Source organism: Pelobates fuscus, chromosome 6 (assembly GCF_036172605.1).
Source record: "Pelobates fuscus isolate aPelFus1 chromosome 6, aPelFus1.pri, whole genome shotgun sequence".
NCBI classification, from domain to species: domain Eukaryota; kingdom Metazoa; phylum Chordata; class Amphibia; order Anura; family Pelobatidae; genus Pelobates; species Pelobates fuscus.
In genome coordinates this window covers 117,226,440-117,239,594 of record NC_086322.1, presented here as the reverse complement: position 1 = coordinate 117,239,594, position 13,155 = coordinate 117,226,440, and the positions used below count along the sequence as shown (strand labels likewise).

Sequence of the window (13,155 nt, the reverse complement as noted above, 5' to 3'; positions counted from 1 at the left end):
GGCGGCCATGCCGCAACCAAAGTAGGCCACTCCCTAGTGCACAAAGTAACCAAACGTACAGGAGACATCTTAACCCCAAAATCACAAGTTTTGAATCCCTTTTTAAAATTCTTCACCATACAACCTAAGGGATCCGGAATCGTTGACTGCGACGCACCCATACTTAACAATGGAACGTCGTCGACAACGAATACTATACACGCGTACTATTCAACAGTCACACCCGTTTCCTCTGGCAACAGCACCACGTGGTACAGTTACCAAGTGAAACGTACACAATAACAATAAACACTCAGGGAATTCCCGTACACACACAGCTGTTACACCAGTCACTATATAATCAATATTATGCCCTTTGGCGTAACTATACAGTCACCCACGCTATAATTCTCTATATACGAATTACCCGTCTATAACACACCCCAGTAACATCGTCTTTTACAAATAGCGGTTACAGTACGGTTAGCATAGGTCAAAGCACAAGTTAAGGTCACAATACAATTATTAGTGGTTATGGTGTTAAAACATGCAATGGACGACAATGATTAGTACTTATATACAGTGTCAGTAAATATACAGGGTTATGGTACCGTGCACTATAATACAGCAACACACTATTAACACTCTCGCTAGACGGCTGAGCTCGCGCTATCTAACAAGATATACACTTTACTAAACAATCGTTAACACATTTACAATTCCCAACTAAACTATTGGCCAGTACCTTGAATGGACTACCTAAAAACAATCTACATACGTTTTGGTTAGCCACACTGCCCAATCACCACATATATAGCGAGCTAGAGGATCGAATTTACACAGACGCCTCTTAGTCGCACTATCAAAAGTCTAGTGGGTTCCAAATTTACACGCCTTCCCACTTAGCCCAGATAGGATGAGAGCTAGCGAACCGAATTTACACAGACGCCGCTTAGTCTCCCGGTCCCTCCGACCTAGCGAACAAAATGTACACCCTAGAACGCTAGTCTAGACAAGACACCGGTGTCCGGCTAGGGCTATTTACACCAGAGCCCCGCCTGACTAACAGAATCAAACGGTCTGACTAAAGAGCGTTCGATCGAGCGGTGCGCCTTCGCTCCTTCCCTCCGACAGAGGGGGCAGATACACAGATTCAAAACCCCTTTGGGCCTACCGCACAATCGGTATACCCCTAGTGGGTCCTGCCGTCTAAAACAGCAGTTGTCTTACCTCCTCGTTCCTGAACCTGAGTTCACACTCATCGACGGGGACACCCCAGCACTTCTCACGTAGAGGCCGATGATCTCCTGGACAACGGCCCAGTGGCGCCGAAACGAAGGGAGGTCCACGCAGAAGTTCAGGGGTGCAGCCGTAGAGAACGTGGGCAAAGATAGACCGTCTCACGCCTCTGCCTCTCAGCTACCGTTGAACGATGAGCTTCCCGGCCAATGCACCAAATGATACCGGAGAAACTGACGGAAGCCAAGCACAGAGAGATGGACACAGGTTTCTTCAGGAAGGAAGAGATTCTTTATTGGATCACCGATCGGGACTCAGAGGGACTAGCGTCACCAAAATACCACAAGTTCTGAGCCCCGGACAATAGTGCAGGCTCCTTATATAGGCATATAACTCCTCCCATATTAAGCTCCACCCGCACATTCTCTTAACCAATCAACACAAATAAGAATTAACTTCCTGTTTGACCGCATGGCCTGTCCAGCACAATGGAGGAGGGGAATACTATATCCTGTATTCTTGCACATGCTCCGTACACTACTGATCGTATCTTGCCTCGTGCAACCAACTGATCGATACGTCAGCATATGCACGTACACATGCCACGTGGTAATCTCGGCCTACTAAATTTATTTTTACCGAGATTCCACCACAATATGAACTTTTTCAGTGCTACCCAACGTGATATGTGTTGATGAAAACCTAGATCAGATCTAGCAAACCTAATTACACCTACTCAGCCACTCAAAAATCTGTTGACCTGAATTGGCCTTCATTCCTCCAAAACAAGTGTTATTTTGGGGCAAAGTGTAATAAAGCGCAATCAACATGGAAACCAATAGAATGTGTCTCAACACTTATTTTTCCTTAGTAAATCTCCCCCATGTAGTAGCAGTCCTGTGTTGAGAGGGTTGTGTCCTGCAGTAAGCTCTGCCCTATGCAGATGAAGTGGCTAATGCTGCTGTTTCGCTCAGTCACAGCTAGTCAGTAGTCTAGAGCAGCCAAGCTGCAATGATTTGCCTGTGATGACCTCACTGAGCGTGCTAGAAGAAGGCAGCATTCGGTGCTTCCACTGATCAAACATGGCAGCTTCCCAGCCTGCAGGCACTGCCTGAGCTCACCATGTCCTCCTGATCTTCTAACCTTGCACGGCTTCTGTCCATTATCAACGTCTGATGGATGTATCGGCAGACCCCTATCTGCCCTATGATGGCGGCGGTGGAGATAATATTCCTCTCCGGGAAATACATAAAAGAGGTACGTTGTGGGCTAGTCCTATTATGTTACTGGTATGGTTTCTTACACCTGGGTTTCCTGCTGGAAATTGAGAGGGCTTGGTGCTTTCTGTGCTAGCTACGTGCCTGTGTCTGTGTAAGCCTTGGAAGCCTGTCTGCTATTATTAGCCATGTCAGTGTTTTCTAAAGATTTAGCGGATTTTCAGATCCTGGAGTCCATTTTCTTATGGAATAGTAAGGTAGTATCCGTCTGCTCTCTCTGTTCCTTCGGTGCAGAAAATATCGATACATTAATAGTTATTAAAGGCAAAAATCGCCAGCTGTTTGCAGAACTGCAACTCGTATTATCCTTACTGGTAGCAAAGCATCACGGGAATTGTAGTTCTAAAGCGGCTGGATTTTGGCCACCCATACATTATAAATAACAACGATCACCCACCTCTTAAAGCCATACAAATCTCTGAGAACTTATCGATTCAAGCACAATTCTATACGTTGTATATAAGCTGTTCCATATGTTATACAATGAATAGGGAGTGGCTTTTCACCACCAAGCAATGTGTTGTTTGTTCATTGTATACAATCTTTTTTTTTTTTTCCTTCTTCTAGACTTTAATTTATTGCTGACTGTAAAGTAGCCATATTAGAAAATCTTAGCCCAGAGTCTCTAGGACCCTCCCTCCGAGTTAATACCTTGAAATATGTACATCACCCATTGTACAGCTCTATGGAATTTGCTGACGCTATATAAATAATATAATTATTATTCTTATGTGGCCTGCTGACCATCAAATATTTGCAAGTCTAAGTTATAAAAAATAAATCTGTGCCTTTTCTTTATTTTATCTGCATTATGTCCTTGCCTTGTGCCATTTAGGGCATACTTGCAGTCACATATTTTTGTAATGCTTTTTGTTTGTGTCGTTTTTGAACATTTACCCTGTCTCATTACATTAACATTTGCTTATCTCCACTGTAAGAGAAAGAATGTAGTATTTTGTCAACTTTCCATTCTTAGAGTATTTATAACTAGCAGATATTTGTGTAAATACATGTTTACAGTGTCCTACCTTGTCAATATAACACAATAATGTCAATACAATTTAAGAAAAAGACTGCATACATATTGGAGCTATGCTGGTAGGGCTCACGAGTGCCAAAGCTTTAAATGTACCAATAGATCTGTGATTGTAGTGTGATTATAGGGCACAGTAAGTACTACAGTTCCATGTACACCCCTTGTGCATTTATCTGACTTATCAGTTCATAGTCACGTTGTATCATACGCTATAAACATGGTGGGGCATTTCCCCACTTCTGATAACGTATGCAAAGGACACATCTACTTGCCCTGTGAGACCTCTTTTACTTGCTCATGCTTTAGGAGTTATTTTCCATTGAGACTCTATATTGGTGTATTCTAGCACCTGCTTCCAGCCTGTCCAATGACTAATACTGACTTTATCTTGGCAAAGATCAGCTACTTGTGTTTATTGAATAGTTTAAAGGTACAGCTTAGACATGTACAATGCAACAATTAATCTGACTGAATATGATGTAAAAATACTTTTAAATAAAAAATGATGCCAGGTGCATTGTCCACCTTCCATCGCAGATGTAAGTTTACCATAAAGCTAACCTTTCATATTTTCAAAAAAAAAAAGTCACTGAATCACAGACCAAAACATCTTGCCTTTTTTAAAAAAAAAAAAGGGGTCAAATGTTTTAGGCAAGAATATGGATGCGCTCACCACAAATAGTGTTACACTGATTTTTTTTTTTGTTTTGTTTTTTTTTTTGCAATTTTTTTTTTTTTATTACTTACACATCCCGTGGGAGAATGTTTTTCGAAACGTTTTAAATATCCATAAAAACAAACTGCACTGGTGGTGCAGAATATCTGTGTAATATTGCACTCCCCTGTAAAAACACCCCAAAGAAATACTCTCAGAGCCATTTTAAACCTGCTTTGGGTATAACCGCATTAAAGTTATTAGGCATATGCCTCTCTGTATTTTCCTTTTCTGTTAAGTTGGACAACAAGCGAACCCATGGAGCCTCCAGTAGCCTCCAGTAGCGTTATACCATTCACAATGATATTGTACAAAAAGTATTAAAAACCCTTTACATCAACAGTCTTAAGCACAAAAAATCTCATTTAAAACACTAGGCACAACTGGCTTCCGCTGTGCTCCCATCTGTGGTGCTTCGATCACGTGAGGAGTTTCTTGGCCTACCTTCAAAATTGTCACTCGTGACACGTTTCGTCCCATCAGATAATATTTAATGCACAAATAGCACTTTAAATTTATACTTAAAGTGCCCTAGCACTTTTTGGTTAAAAAAAACAACAACAATAAAAAACAACCCAATGGATAAAGGCTATCTAAGGCATTTGTGAAACAGACAATAATAGGCACCCCCTTTTTCAAAAAGGATCTTTCACATCTGGATTTTATACCATTGAATAAAACATTGATAACCGCCTATTTCATGAAATGTTTTTTTGTTTGTTTCTTTTAGATTTAGAATTTCAATTTGTATTTTAAAGGGCAATTAAAGGCATCTTAAAAGCAAAGCTTTACATTTCAGGGTTCAATGGACCACTCCACCTAGACCCCTTAAAATAAAGTGGTTTAGGTTCAGTGATTCTTTGAATCCTGAAATGTAAAGCTTTGCGTTTAGTAGATACAGCAATTTTTGTATTGCAGGTTTAAATATGCCTATAGTGGCTGTCTACCTGACAGCTACTAGAGGCACATTTGCTGTGACAACCGAGTGAACCCCTGTTCTCCTTACAAACCTCCATTTCCTTTGAGGAGTGAAGGCTGACTGCGCTTGTGCTTCTCATCCCCAATGCTCCTCTTTTAGGAGCATTGCACTGGATGTTTAGACCTCATGGGAGGCTGGTAGAGCTGCTGCAGGAGCACTATCTTGACACTGGAAAAAGGTAAATAATGCCCTTCTCCTTATTTCAGGGGCCCTAAATCTAAATAAAATTGCAACACTATAGCATTAGAAATACATGTTTGTGTTCTTAACGCTATAGTGTTCCTTTTAAAGGGACACTATAGGCACCCAGACCACAACATTTCAATGTACCCCTTCTGCTGAAAACATTGCCATTGTGTAGAAAGACTATTTTCATTGCAGGGTTTAAATGCCCCTAGAGCCTGTCATTCAGATGGCCACTAGAGGCATTTCTAATGAAACAGAGTAAAACCTTGGGCCATCTGATTGGCACAGCAAGGCATTTTGCTGCGTATGTCGAGTAGCCTCCCAATGGTTTCCTATTAATTCAGGCAAGCAGGCAGGGTCAGCTGTGGAGAGTGCCACTGCGAGGAAAAAAGGTAAGTAATCCTGAATAACATGTAGCTAATATGAAGGTTCCTACTTGCATGATAAAGAGTTGTGGTTTTCTAAATTTTATTTAGTTTTTCACACCTCAGGAATACATAATTGTTAAAAGGATTACAAAACCCTTTAGTCGCTTAGCCGATTCATTCTATTTGTATTTGTAAAGCGCTACATTCTTTTATTGTTTTGCATTTCTGTTATGGTGTTATTTCCGTGCGTCATACATTTCTGGTTACAATTACATGTTAGTCCACCCATTGTAAAGCGCTACAGAATTTGTTGGTGCTATATAAATATAATAGTGAACTTCTCTCTTGCAGGCAAAGCGCCCTACAAGGGGAGGCTTCAGAATCTCATCCATGCTTGCGCCCTTCCTTGCCTCTCTGTTTTCAACATGTACATTTTATTTTTAAAATTAAATCCCTCTTTTCCATCCTCTCATTACTGGCTCAGAACCACACATGCGCTCTGAGCCAGTGAAAAGTTCCAGTCAAATGCTTCTTTATGGCACGTATTCGATTGGACCACTGATAAAGCCAAATGACATCAGACTGGGCACGGAAACAAACAGGTGCTCGATTCAAGACAATATTTATGTTTAATCTTCAGTTATTTAAGGGGACAAGATCACGAAGGCAAAATTAAGATAAAACAAGGGTTTTGAGAAAACGGTTATAGTAACCTTCTAACTTTCCTGTGCAAAACCCTGATCACTCTTTTAGCCAATGAGCTATTCTGCTCCACTTCCAATTTGACATCAAGAGAATAAGATTTCAAATGGAGTAGAATTTCATAATGCAGGAATGATTATTTTATTCACTGTATAGTGACTGTACAGTAGCTTGCTTCCTGGCAGCAAATATTAGTATGCAGATGATTTTTTTTTTTTTTTATCAGGATTTTGTCACAAACTGAAACCCTAATTAGGAGAGAGAACATCTCTACCAGGGCGTGACGTAAACCTGACCATCTAGCTGTTTAAAAAGAAATAATACTCTAAACAAATTTTACAGATCTGATTTTAACCCTTTTCTTCTGGAATGCACCACTGTAACCCTGAAACTTTCTGCATTTGATAAGCAATACTAATAATAATGCCAACATGACAGCTTGTGAAAGTGCTTGCTCCGTATCCAAAGATTTTCAGCTAAAAATTTAAATCTGTGCTCATCGATTCATAAGACTTTATACCATTGGTTGTTGGTTGTCCCATGCCTTGGTCTTTCATTTTCTGCAGTAATGCTAGTTTGTATTTCTACAAAAATATATGCCACATGACCTGTTAAACCATTTCTTTTAAAACCCTGTTTTGTACTTTGATACCACATTACTCTGCTAGGTTCTGTGTAAACTATTCAGTGGATATTCCTTCTCTCCCTCGATGTAGCTAACTTTAAATGGTCAGGTATGTGTTGTTTTTTTGTTCTTTATTAATGCATTGACAGCACGTATGTCATAGCAGTCACACATTGGCTTGTGCAAAAGCCGCTTCTCCACCAGATATAATTAATACATCAAAAATAATCTGCAGTGAGAGTTTTGGTAAGCATAAATTGAGTCGTACTTTTAAAGGGTTTTTACCGTGTACAAAAAGTAAAAAACTAAAACATTATTAAAAAGGTTAAAACAAAACAAGTAACTTGTAACATAATTGCGTTGCTTGTCTGTTGCTCTTCTGCTTGTGGCTAAGATGATACCCCCCTTTCCCGCTCCACCACTACCCCTGTTGTGGGACCTTAGCTATTCTTGTCTCCCAGCAGTCCCCTGACGCGCCCACCGGCCAGGGCTCCTTTCTAGGCTCAGGACCCTGACCAGCCGCCCCCGGGGGAGCCCAAGAGGCCTGGCAGCAGGCCCTCTCCAAGACCCCGCCCGGTCCAACTCCCCCACTACGTCACCCATTAGTCATCAAAGGCAGGAGTCTGGTTCCACTAGTCTGCCCAGCTGCGTGCAGTCGGCATATGTACCTCCCTCCCCAGAGCAGCTGACTCCCAGTAACACACAGCATCATCTCTCTCCCGGCAACTAGCTGCTTCTAGGCCACCCAGTATAGAGTATGGAGTGTCCCGCGGCACCGGGTGTACCCACTTCCTTCCCTGTCCCTTGCCTTCCAGTCCACCTCCCTCTATTGGTGTTGCCTGTCCTATCATATGTCATATTGCTCCCACAATTCCCACACCTTATGGAAAGTTTTGGCTGTATTGTGGAACAGCAATGTCAGGTTGTCCATTAGGTAATTGTCCCTAATTTTGGTGAGAAACATCTGGATAATAGGTAACTCTGGGCTTATCCAATTTTGTGCTAGACCTCTCCTGGCCGCTAAGTAGATCATATTGAGTAGTTTTTGTTTGTGTCTGGGTACACCCTCAGTTGGTCTGGACAACAGACACACCCATGAGTCAGCTGTCAATCTTCTTTGCATTATCTTAGAGCTCAGGTCTATCGCCTTCCCCCAGAACTCTTTCACCTTGGGGCAGTTCCACCACATATGTATGTAGCTTCCTTTGTCCCCACACAATCTCCAGCATGTGTCTGTGGGGCTTAATTTCATGTCAGACCTTTTGACAGGGGTGGTGTACCATCGAAAAAGCGTTTTGAATGATTGTTCTTGCAGAGTCACACACATGGAAGAGTGTGTGCATGCCTTCCATATGTCCTCCCAGTCTACGCCTTCCAGCACCTCAACCAGATTGGCCTCCCATTGTTCCGTATATCTCAATCCGCCCCCGACTGCTGAGGTTGATCCCAGGTGTTGATAAAGCCGTGATATTAGTCCCGATGGGAGTGTCTCCCTGAAACTCATCCTCTCAAAAAATGTCATAGGTGTGTTTGCGGCTGCTCTAATCTCTTTCTTCTGATCAAAGTCCCTTATTTGTATATACCTGAAGTAGTCTCTAGTCCGTAGAGGGGTCTTTTCTTTTAAATGTTTATAGGTAACTATGTCTTTATCTACACATATCTCTATATCCCTGCATGTTCTATACCCCTAAAGTCCCGTGCTCTCATTCCCGTCGGGAATGCTCATTTTCGGAGTATTGAAGTCATTGGAGAGCTTGGGTTCATAAGAGCGGGTTTTGTGGCTGTCAAGTACCATATCTGGAGGGAGTTCAGGATTGCCGGACAACAATCCTCACAAAAACCTGTGTGGTCCTTGGGGACCCACATCAGGAATTGTGGTAGATCGGCTCCTGTCAGGAGCGATTCAATATCCACCCAGCATTTAGTGTCGGGCGGGGAGTGCCAGTATGCAATCTGGGCCAGCTGTGCCGCCAGATAGTAATTGTAAAGATGTTCTTTGGTCTATATAGCGTGTTACAGGCTATCCTGGGGTGTTTCCTTTGCCAGATAAATGTGTCAATCGTGTGTTGTATGCCTGTCAGGTCGGCCCGTGTGAGCTTTACCGGTAGTGTCTGGAACAGGAAAAGAAGCCTCGGAAGGACATTCATCTTTATGGAATGGAGCCTCCCCATCCGTGAGATGGGCTTGTTCATCCAGTGTTCCATGTCGTTTGTTAATGTGGGGGGTAGTTTTGTTGGAATAGTTGGGCGTGATCCGCCGTTAGCCGTACGCCCAGATAGGTAAGGGCTGTGTCAGAGCTGCTCCATGTCCTGGACCGACAGGTGAAAGGGCATTGCCATTGATTTCTGCAGGTTGACCCTATAGCCTGAACGGTTGCTGTAATGTGTTAGTAGAGTGGTTAGGTGGTCCATAGAGCGCATGGGTTGTGTCGGTGTCAACAGGACATCGTCCGCGTATGCTGCGACCTTGTATTGTTTGTTCACGATCGTAACTCCCTGTATGTGTGGATGGTTTCCAATGGCGTGTAGTAGAGGTTCTAACATGAGGTCGAATAATAGCGGGGACAACGGGCACCCATGTCTTGTGCCGTTTCCCAGTCTAGTAGCCAAGACCTTGGCAAATATCTTCATGTCTGTATTGATAAGGGAGATGGGCCTGTAGTTAGCTGCGTGTGTGTCGTCTTTCCCTGGCTTCGGTGTGAGAATGATACTCGCCAATGCCATGTCCGTGTCTGACGTGCCGCCCTGCATAAAGTGGTTGAATACTGTAGTGAGGTGGGGAGTAAGTTCCTTTCGAAAAGTTTTATAGTACCTGACATGATCACTTTCACTTTTCACAGGTTTTTAAAAAAAAATTATTTTGTTGCACATGTAACATTCAAAGAGGCAAGCAGTGCCACAACTATTGCTAGCATAGTAATAAACATTTAGAGACGATTGAATGGCATCCAAAAACATTGCACATTTTATGATATGATGTAGAATGACCAAAAGATAAACTAACATGTCAGCTACGAGCAAAGGCATTTGTGAGTAAGTTGGATTATATGTACTGACAGTTTGGAAAGATTACGGGAAGGTAAGCTTAGATGGATCATTTTCTATATTCACCATTTATAAAAACAAGGTATGAAATGCCTAGCTATCAGCTTTATCTTCCTAGGAGTCCCCCCACTACGGTAGCCCCAGAATCCTTCTGGGTAAGGGCATGAGGATGCATGTGGATCTCCTGACTTGCATATTGTGTTACACGAGTGACCAAAAATGTTAAACTAAACAAAATGCACTCTATTCAAAAGGTAGCTTTGTTCACACGTAAAAGGTATGGCTTTGTTGCTTTCTGCTAATACGGATTTATGGTGGACAACAAGTCATAAGCCCTGTGTCCCAGAGAGTCCCTCAGTGCCTCCTCATTCAGCCTATGCCTTCCAGGGTTTCTGCCTAGACCTGTAATCCGCATAGGGACTCATCCATCACAGATCCCAGTCCAGAGAGCCCTGATGCCAGACTTATCTGGTTGCGCACGTAGATACATGCTGTAGAGTGACCAGGTCTGCTTGTCTGTGTTGGACGGGTCCGGCGTGGGTAAGAGTGCAGGCTCTTCATGGGGTGTTTTTTGTTTTGTTTGTTTTTTTATGTTTCTAGAAAAAAAAGGTAGGGACTATTGTTTCATTTATGAAGTTTTATTTTTACCAATAGGTGTATCTTAACCAAAGTTCCATTTTAGTTCCTAAAAAAACACCTTGGACACAACTGGGTAATACCTAAATCCTGGACTGGTTTGGAAACCACTGGTCAACAGAATCCCAGAGGAGGCAAATTGCAGACATCATGAACAGAGGAGAATAAAATGGTGGTGGCGCCCAAATATAGATTTTCAGAACAATGAAGAAAAGACAATATATGTAAATAAAGGCACAATTGGTAGGTGGGAAGGATAGTAATAAGGAGTACTGATAACCAGTTGAAAACTACTGTTTTAGGTCATTCAGTATGTTTTTCAAAATCCGGTATGCCTAATTTCCCTGTTGTATTCTGAGGGACGTCATGCAAAATGGCATGATAACTTCGAACACTGTTTATACATTGGATTCATTGATTCTCTGTGAGAAGTATTAGATTTGCGATGGAGGTCTCCCTTGAGAAGCATTGGATTAGATAGATGTTCTTTCTCCTACCTTTTTGTTTACAGCTATTTGTTCTAATTCATTTTTATACCTTCTGTCTTCACTCTGGAGCATGTAACCATGGGTTTTAACAAAGTTTATTGATCACATACGTGGATAATTTGACATTTTCCACTTTAATTTTTTTTGTGTGTGTGTGTGTCTATATACACACACACACACACACACACACACACAGCTTCAACTGCAGTTTCTGGAGCCAACAAGTAACCATTTTCAAATATCGCGTTCTCTTTGCTTACATACAAAAGACATTTCTTGAATAAGCAACAGAAACCTAAGGAGCTTTGCATTAACCACAGCACTGAAAAAGCTTGACTGGTCAACAAATAAATGTTTACAATTTGGGATTTTTGTTTTACAACTTAACATAGCCCTGTAGTGTTGATATGCCAAACCCCACAAAGTAACTTCCTTATTAGAAGTATTCTGAGTACATATGCAGCTCAGCCAATGAACTATTAATGTGAACTGAACAGCTGACCTCAATCTGTCTCAGCCAATCATTGTCCTCTTATTATTTGTACCGCTTACCCTTAGCAAGGCTTTGAAATACTAAACCGATGATAAAAGATCGATGATTCGCTTGGGCTGTCATGTAAACACTTCAGCTCACCTTGATGTCTCAGTGGCTGAACTTCACTGCTTACCTTCTCATTAGGAGAACTGGAGGAGAACTGGAGGAGAGAGTGTAGTGTGGTCCTTCAGGAAAGAACAAGAAACAAGGTAGTGAGATAGAAATTACTCTGGGAGGCCATAGACCTTTCTGAAGAGATTGGCTTTGAGGGACTTCTTAAATGGTTGAAGACTAGGAGAGAGTCTCATGGGGTGTAGACATTCTGTTCCAAAGAAAACGAGCCCCCGAAAGAAGTCCTGCAAGCGTGAATTAGCAGCAAGGGTGCGAGCAGCAGACATGAATAGGTCGTGGAGTTATCTGCAGAAAGCTGCAAAACAAGTTTCTTTTTTTTTTTTTTTTTTTTTTAAGCAAACTAAAGAGACTTGAATTGTGAAATAAACAGTGTATAACTATGAGGCCAACACCTATAAAAACCCATTAAATGCACATAAGCTAGGATGCCAAGAGTGGTTTTTTTTTTTTTTTTTTGTATTTTTTTTTTTTTTAATCCACTCAGTCACTAATTTGTCTTACACACATTTGATCAATTGCATTGATTTTTTTGGCAAGCCTTTTGTTTCTTAGGGAGGTTAAAGGCAGTCGAACACAGGCAATGATGGAAGTCTCGCGGTGTTTGGGAGTTTCCGTGTCAGATTTTAGTTCTAGGAACTTGACGACCAACAAAGCTGCCTGCGTTCTTGCAAACAAGATGGCCGCCACCTCGTGGTCGTTTATGCGAACAGCGGCTACCCAGACAAACAATTAGAACACTGTGGTTAGAATCGTTACCAAGTGTTAATAGGGATAAACAAGCTCCTGGGTGGTCTCTGGCTCGTGCGGCTGTTCGGTTCCTGAATCACGTAATCCCAATTGCAAGAACAGAGCCTTTTTAAAATATATTAGCCAAGGTCTATTGCAGGAGCCATAGTCCTGAGGCAAGAGGCTGGCCAGCAGGCCCCTCCAAGAACCTGTGGTGAGGTTCAGTTCGTCACATATAGTGTCCCTTTAAATACAATATTGTGAAGCGCTACGGAATATGCTGGCGCTATATAAATACCAGTAATAATAATAGTAGGACATGTCATTTCACAAACCCTGTTGGCAGGTTTATGCTGCTCAGTTTGTCTATTGACAATTCCTGACCTGAAGGATTAAATGCTTTTTAATTTGTATAGTAACTGGTTATGCCAGTTCTAATCTTTTGTTTCTATAATGGTGAAATCTAGGATACATGGAATTCTTTCACA

The 13,155-nt window shown here is 41.9% G+C and overlaps 1 protein-coding gene across 8 annotated transcripts in view; it reads left to right on the top strand.

Moving 5' to 3' along the window:
• The window catches only part of CLCN3 (chloride voltage-gated channel 3), a 126,931-nt gene that overhangs the window by 56,382 nt on the left and 57,394 nt on the right, over positions 1-13,155 (top strand). For 3 of the 8 annotated variants that reach the window (XM_063458185.1, XM_063458182.1, XM_063458181.1), the window contains exon 1: positions 2,183-2,475. The exons of the other annotated variants lie outside the window; for them this stretch is intronic. In XM_063458185.1, the coding sequence (XP_063314255.1) occupies positions 2,394-2,475 (82 nt within the window). In that variant the 5' untranslated portion in view covers positions 2,183-2,393. Of the gene's footprint in view, positions 1-2,182; positions 2,476-13,155 lie in introns of those variants that run through there. 8 annotated transcript variants of the gene reach the window in all.